Source organism: Callithrix jacchus, chromosome 16, assembly GCF_049354715.1.
Source record: "Callithrix jacchus isolate 240 chromosome 16, calJac240_pri, whole genome shotgun sequence".
Classification (NCBI taxonomy): domain Eukaryota; kingdom Metazoa; phylum Chordata; class Mammalia; order Primates; family Cebidae; genus Callithrix; species Callithrix jacchus.
In genome coordinates this window covers 32,699,082-32,706,546 of record NC_133517.1, presented here as the reverse complement: position 1 = coordinate 32,706,546, position 7,465 = coordinate 32,699,082, and the positions used below count along the sequence as shown (strand labels likewise).

General features: G+C 39.5%; 1 protein-coding gene across 3 annotated transcripts in view; it reads right to left on the bottom strand.

Moving 5' to 3' along the window:
- The window catches only part of VIRMA (vir like m6A methyltransferase associated), a 69,243-nt gene that overhangs the window by 7,441 nt on the left and 54,337 nt on the right, over positions 1-7,465 (bottom strand). For all 3 annotated transcript variants that reach the window (XM_002759084.7, XM_035277412.3, XM_035277411.3), the window contains 2 exons: positions 4,207-4,339; positions 386-538 (listed from right to left, as the gene is read on the bottom strand). In XM_002759084.7, the coding sequence (XP_002759130.2) occupies positions 386-538; positions 4,207-4,339 (286 nt within the window). The remainder of the gene's footprint in view (positions 1-385; positions 539-4,206; positions 4,340-7,465) is intronic.

The window sequence follows — 7,465 nt, the reverse complement described above, 5'->3', positions numbered from 1 at the left end:
TGCAGATAAAACTTACGTCTGTAAACCCACTGACTCTTTAGTAGAAAAGGATGTATATTTTATTACTAACAAATTTGGAACACTGTCAAAATTATTAACTTCACATTAAACATTACAATAAAACACCAAAACATTTGTCATTTTATTTCTAAACAATAGCAGCAGAGGGTACCCTGCATCCAAGCAACAGACAATTCAAAAAGTACTGTCTACATTTACTCCTTAAAATTCCTAACAGGATAGAGGACTTCACTTCAAATTATTAATTCAAACAATTATTTGAAATGGCACAAATAACCAAATAAAGGCTTAGTATTTTTTAAACTAGTCAAACTGAGAGGAAAATAAGCCTCAGGAATGCTCTATTTTTGTTTTTCTTTTTTACCAAAACAAGCTTCTCTAGTTCAAGGAACAAATTTTCTGGACTTTCTTCTTTGCTTTGTAGAAGCTGTTTTAACTCTGCAGCATTAATACTCATTGTCCGTGATGGATGAGCTCCCTCTACTTCCATGAGACCATTATCATCTCCACAACATCCCTGTAAATGTTACATATAAGTTAAATTTGAGAGCAGAGAAATTTACAAAGATGCATCACACTTATTCATAATATTTAAGCCATATGCTGCAATCTTTCCTTCATTTTTTGATTTTTACATCAGTACAAATGGCTAGTTTTAAGAAGGATTTAGTCAGATCAAAGGTCAAGAATGTTTTCTTCAAGTAAGACTCACAAAATATTTAAATAGTCTTCAAGCAACACTCACAAAATATTTACTGGCACCAAGATTTCTCAACAAAATACCCAATGGCAAATACACTGGCACTTGTAGGACATGTCACATACTGGTTGATGCTCAAGAGTTAATAAAATGCTTGTTATAACAAAGAACTGATGAAACCTGAAATTATCTTTCTGAAGATAACACAAACAACTACAGAAAACAGTAACTATCATATTTAAGACTACATTCTGTCAATACAAAAGTTACTATTTTCTGCTTTAAGAAAGTATGCTATATAATAAAGTGAATTCTGGAGTGATAACATTTCTATAACAGAAATTATATCCTGCTTCATGACAAGAAAACCATCCATATTGTCCCATATACTTATGGTAGAAAGCCATATACCTACCTAAATATTGTATAAAATCTTTTTTTTTTTTTTGAGACAGAGTTTCGCTCTTGTTACCCAGGCTGGAGTGCACTGGCGCGATCTTGGCTCACCGCAACCTCCGCCTCCTGGGTTCAAGCAATTCTCCTGCCTCAGCCTCCTGAGTAGCTGGGATTACAGGCACGCGCCACCATGCCCAGCTAATTTTTTGTATTTTTAGTAGAGACAGGGTTTCATCACATTGACCAGGATGGTCTCGATCTCTTGACCTCGTGATCCACCCGCCTTGGCCTCCCAAAGTGCTGGGATTACAGGCTTGAGCCACCGCGCCCGGCATGTATAAAATCTTTAGCCTTGTTTTTTTGTTGTTGTTGAGACAGGGTTTCGCTATGTCTCCCAGGCTGCAGTGCAGTGGCACAATCATAGCTCACTGCAGCCTTGACCTCCCCACGTTCAAGTGATCCTCTCATCTCATCCTCTCAAGTACCTGGGAGTGACTACGAGCACGTGCCAACATGTCCAACTACTTGTAAAATTTTTCATACATTTGGGGGTCTCACAATGTTATCTAGGCTGATCTCAAATCCTGGGCTCAAGCAATCCTCCCACCACCTCAACCTCCCAAAATGCTGAGATTACAGGTGTGAGCCACCTCAGGGCCTGACTTTTTTTTTTTTCAGACAGAGTCTCGCTCTGTTGCCCAGGCTGGAGTGCAATGGCGCGATTTCACTGCAAACTCCACCTCTTGGGCTCAAGCAATTCTCCTGTCTCAGCCTCCTGGGATCACATGCTTCCATCACGCTTGACTAATTTTTTTGTATTTTTAGTAGAGATGAGGTTTCACTATGTTGGCCAAGCTGGTTTTGAACTCCCAACCTCAAATTTAGTTTAATTTTGTAAAAAAAAAGTACAAAAATTAGCCAGGTGTGGTGGTGCACATCTACAGTCTCTCCTGAGTAGCTAAGACTGTAGATATGCACCACCACACCTGGCTAATTTTTGTATTTTTAGTAGAGACAGGATTTTGCCATGTTGCCGAGGCTGGTCTTGAACTCCTAGGCTCAAGAAATCCACCCGCCTCAGCCTCCAAAAGTCCTGAGATTACAGGAGTGAGCCACCACACCCAGCCCATTTTTCTTATTTTAAGAGACAGAGTTGGTCAGGCATGGTGACTCATTCCTGTAATCTTTTTTGGAGGCTGAGGCAGGTGGATTGCTTAAGGCCAGGAGTTCAAGACCAGCCTGGGCAACATGGCAAAATCCCATCTCTACTAAAAATACAAAAATTAGCTGGGTGTGGTAGTGCACATCTACAGTCCCAGCTACTCAGGAGGCCAAGGTGGAAGGATCACCTGAGCCTGAGGAAGTCATGGCTGCAGTGAGTCATGATCACACCACTGCACTCCAGCCTGAGCGACAGAATGAGACCTCGTCTCAAAGAGAGAGAGCGAGAGAAAGAGTCTCACTCTTTCACCCAGGCTGAAATATACTGGCACAATCATAGCTCATTGCAACCTTAAACTCATAGGTTCAAGGGATTTCCCCGCCTCAGCCTCCTGAGTAGCTGGGACTAGAGGTGCAGGCCACCAAACCAAGTAGGGCAGGCATATTAATGGCTTCTGGAATTGTGCTCATAATACTCCATGACTTTGGAAAATACTAATGAGAGAAATCTTTTTTTTTTTTTGAGATGAAGTCTATCTCTGTTGCCCAGGCTGGAGTGCAATGGCACAATCTCGGCTCACCACAACCTCTGCTTCTCGGGTTCAAGCGATTCTCCTGCCTCAGCCTCCAGAGTAGCTGGGATTACAGGCGCCTGCCACCACACCCAGCTAATATTTTGTATTTTTAGTAGAGATGAAGCTTCACTATGTTGGCCAGGCTGGTCTCAAACTCCTGAACTCAAGTGATCCATCCGCCTCAGCCTCCCAAAGTGCTGGGATTACAGGAATGAATCACTGCACCCAGCAAGAAATCTTATTTAAATTTTAACAATTAAGATTTTAGAGTAGGGAATATAATCTTTAATTCACATATGTATGATAGATCAAAACTACCAAAGCATAATAAACTTTATAGTTACCCCAAAATCACAACATCCAAAACAATCAGTAAATTAAGTAACAAAAATAAGTAAATACTTAAGCGTCTACTAAAACTTCACTATTCTGAGTTACCCTAGCAAGGTAACTCAATGTCATGAATTTTTTTTCTTTTGAAACAGGGTCTTGCTCTGTCACCCAGACTAGAGTACAGTGACACAATCACTGCTCACTGCAGCCCTGAATTCCTGGGCTCAAGCTATCCTCCAATCTCAGCCTCTCAAGTAGATGGGACTACTGGTAGGTACAACACGTCTGGCTAATTTTTGTTGTCTCTAGAGACAGGGTTTTGCTGTGTTGTACAGATTGATCTCAAACTCTTGGGCTCAAGCGATCCTCCCATCACACCCTCCCAAAGTGATGGGATTAGAGGCACGAGCCAGCACACTCATCTAAAAATTATTTTTAAATGAAGGTACTTGGCCAGATGCAGTAGCTCATGCCTATAATCCCAGCACTTTGGGGGGCCAAGGTGGGCAGATCACCTAAGGTCAGGAGTTCAAGACCAGCCTGGCCAGCATGGTGAAACCCTATCTCTACATCTCTACTAAAAAGATACAAAAAATTAGCCAGGCATGGTGGCAGGTACCTGTAATCCCAGCTACTCAGGAGGTTGAGGCAGGAGAATTGCTTGAACCCAGTACACGGAGGTTGCAGTGAGCCAAGACTGCACTACTGCACTCCAGTCTGGGTGAGAGAGTGAGATTTCATCTAAAAAATAAAAATTAAAAAATAAGATAAAATAAAGTGATCCTTTTTATGTTGGATATTTGATCTATAAAGCGATTTAACTTATGGCAAAGTATTTGTCTTTTTTTCGAGACAGGGTCTCACTATTTCGCCCAGACTGATCTCAAACTCCTAGCCCCAAGAGATCCTCCCATCTCAGCCCACCAAAGTGCTGAGATTACAGGTGTGAGCCACTGTAACTGGCCAAAGATTTCAAATTTAAGAAACACCAAATACATACACAAACACACACATACTTACAATTGTGTCAGAGTTAAGAATTTGTCTCATAAATTCTAAAAAGGAAGATGCAAGCTCTCCTGTGTCCTTACTAAATGTGCTGACCACTCGTTTCAGTAAACTGTGCAGAGCACTACTGTTTTTCCTTAAAGAACTGTAAATAAAGAAAATAAAGAGAAGATATTATCTTAAAATGTGAGTGCATAAAACTGGTATGAGAAATGAACTCTCTCAGTTCAGACAGAATAAAACTTACTCCATCATTTTTTAAAATGTAAGAAATACTTTGGTGTGTCTTTGTACACCAATATAACAAAGAAGTGTCAAGAGTTCCCAAATCCTTTTAAAACTAAGCTTCAAGATCTTAAAAAAAATTTCCCCCAAATAATACACTTATAAAACTTAACACAAAAGGCCAGGTGTGGTGGCTCATGCCTGTAATCCCAGTGCTTTGGGAGGCCAAGGAGGGTGGATCACTTGAGGTCAGGAGTTCGAGAGCAGCCTGGCCAAGATAGCAAAACCCAGTCTCTACTAAAAAAAAAAAAAAAAAAAATTAGCCGGGCATGGTGGCATGGTGGCACACTTCTATAATCTCAGCTACTCCTAAGGCTGAGGCAGGAGAATCGCTTGAAGAATCAGGAGGCAGAGGTTGCAGTGAGCCAAGATCACACCTCTGCACTCTAGCCTGATGGACAGAGCAAGGCTTCATCTCAAAACAAACAAACAAACAAAAAAACCACTTAACACAGGAAACTTGCCAGTTCCTTATTTATAAACCTCTTATAGCCTAATGATTTCTCTAACATAAGGTTACAGCTGTCTCAGAAGCCTACCCAGAAAGCCTAACTTACAAAATAATAATAAAGAATCAAATAATAAATATTTTAGGCAGGCCAGGCGCAGTGGCTCCTATCTGTAATCCCAGCACTTTGGGAGGCCGAGGTGGACGAATCATGAGGTCAGGCATTCAAAACCAGCCTGGCCAACATGGTAAAATCCCATCTCTACTAAAAATTTAAAAATTAGCCAGGCATGGTGGTGCATGTCTGTAATACCAGCTACTGGAGATGCTGAGGCAAAAGAATTGCTTGAACCCAGGAGACCAATGGAGGTTGCAATGAGCAGAAATCGTGCCACTGCACTCCAGCCTGGGCAACAACAAAGAGAAGCAGATTAAATTCAAAAAGAAAAATGTTAATTAAAAAAGCATGGGTTCAAAATTGGACTATACCAATTACTAAGCACTACACACAACCTTAAGTGAGTCATACTTTCATGGTCTATCAAAAACTGGGGCGCTACTAGAATGTCTAAAATTTTAAAACTTGCAATACCAAGTTCTGGTGAGGATGAGAAGCAACTGGAGCTCTAACACACTGCCATTGGGAATGAAAAGGGGTATCTGTACTTTGGAAAACAATCTGATAGTTTCTTTTAAGGTTAAACATATACCTATCATACAACCCAGTAACCCCACTCCTAAGTGTCTACCCAACAGAAAAGAAAACTGAGATTCACACAAAAACCTGTATGCAAAGGTTTATTCGTAAACACCAAAACTTGGAAACAACCCAGATTGCTAGAAAATTAGTCACCAATAAGAACAAACTATTAATTCATGCAACAAAATTAATGAATCTTAAAAGCATTTTGCTAAATGAAAGAAACCGGGCCCAAAAGAATACATGTTGTATGATTTCATTTACATGGCATTCTAGAAAAGTCACAAGTATATGGGGAAAACCAAATAAGTGGTTGCTAGTGTTGGATAGAGAAGTTGTTTACTAAAGGGTAGCATACCAGGAGCTTGAGATGATGTAACTGCTCTGAATTGAACAGTGGTAAATGACTCTAAGCATCTGTCAAAATACACAGAACTGTACACCACAAAACATAAATTTGATTAGATATAATTTTTTTTAAAAATCAATGAGGATATGAGGAAAAAAATAAGAATGCAGACTATGACCAATGAATCTAACTGTATTACAAATGAACCATATAACCAAACTGAAGGAGACAGGGAAGAAAGAAGCTGACCTAAATAACTTTGAAAAACAGTGTTTTGACTGGATACACTTAGGCTAAAGACAAAAAGAACTGTATACAAACACTGTATTCCAGTTACTCAATTTGTTTCTCACAGGAGTATGGGTTAGTAATGAGTTTGAGACTACAACTTCATTTGTAAACTAGGGCTAAACAAATAAGTAAACATAGATAATGAGAGGTGACTTTCTCACTGTTAGAGAATAAAATAATCAAGTAAGGGAAAAGGCTGGAATTCACTTCTGGTACTGAAGCAAAATCAAAGTATTAGTATGGGCCAGGTGTGGTGGCTCATGCCTGTAATCCCAGTGCTTTGGAAGGTCGAGACAGGTGAATCACTTGAGCCCAGGAGTTCAAGACCAGCCTGGGTAATAGGTGAAACCCCAACTCTACCAAAAATACAAAAATGAGCCAGGTATGGTGGCTCATGCCTGTAGTAGTACTCAGAAGGCTGAGGTGGGAGGATCAGGAGGACTGCTTCAGCCCAGGAGGCAGAGGTTGCAGTGAGCCAAGATCCCGCCACTGCACTCCAGCCTAGGCAACAGAGTTAGACACTATCTCAAAACAAACAAGCAAACAGACCAAAAAACCCACCAAATATTAATGAATTCATTTTTCAAAAACATATATAAAATTAACAAATTTATTATTTTAAAATAAATTTCATAATTAACAAAACTTTTAATATTTAAATAAATTAATTTTAAAATATGTATCTGTTTTATGTAGATAAAATATAAAAGTAAATGTAGATGTGTATGCATGAATTAGGATACATACATGTATTCCCAGGTCTATCCAATGAGAGACTCCAAAATCTGTGACACCCTAAGAGCAGTAAACACATCTAGTTTCTAAATATTCTCCAATAAAAGGAACCAGGGGTTCCTTGGAGAAAAGTCCATTTTGCTGGAAAAGGGAAAATACAAGCTGATCCTGGAACACCTTGTAGTACTAGAAATAGAAAGCACTTAAAAAAAATAACACTTAAAAAGTCAGAGCTATGTAACACACACCTGCATGTTCTGCACATGTATCCAGGAACTTAAAGCAAAATTTTAAAAAATAAATTAATTTTTTAAAAAAGTCAAGAGTATATGAAAAGGGCACAGAAGCCTGAAGAATCCCTAGTGGCCAGAGTTGGGATAGTACTGGCTTATATACAATGAAAAAAATTGTCTATGAATTCACATTGATATATCTGGATAAACCAATGAAGGAGAAGCAACAG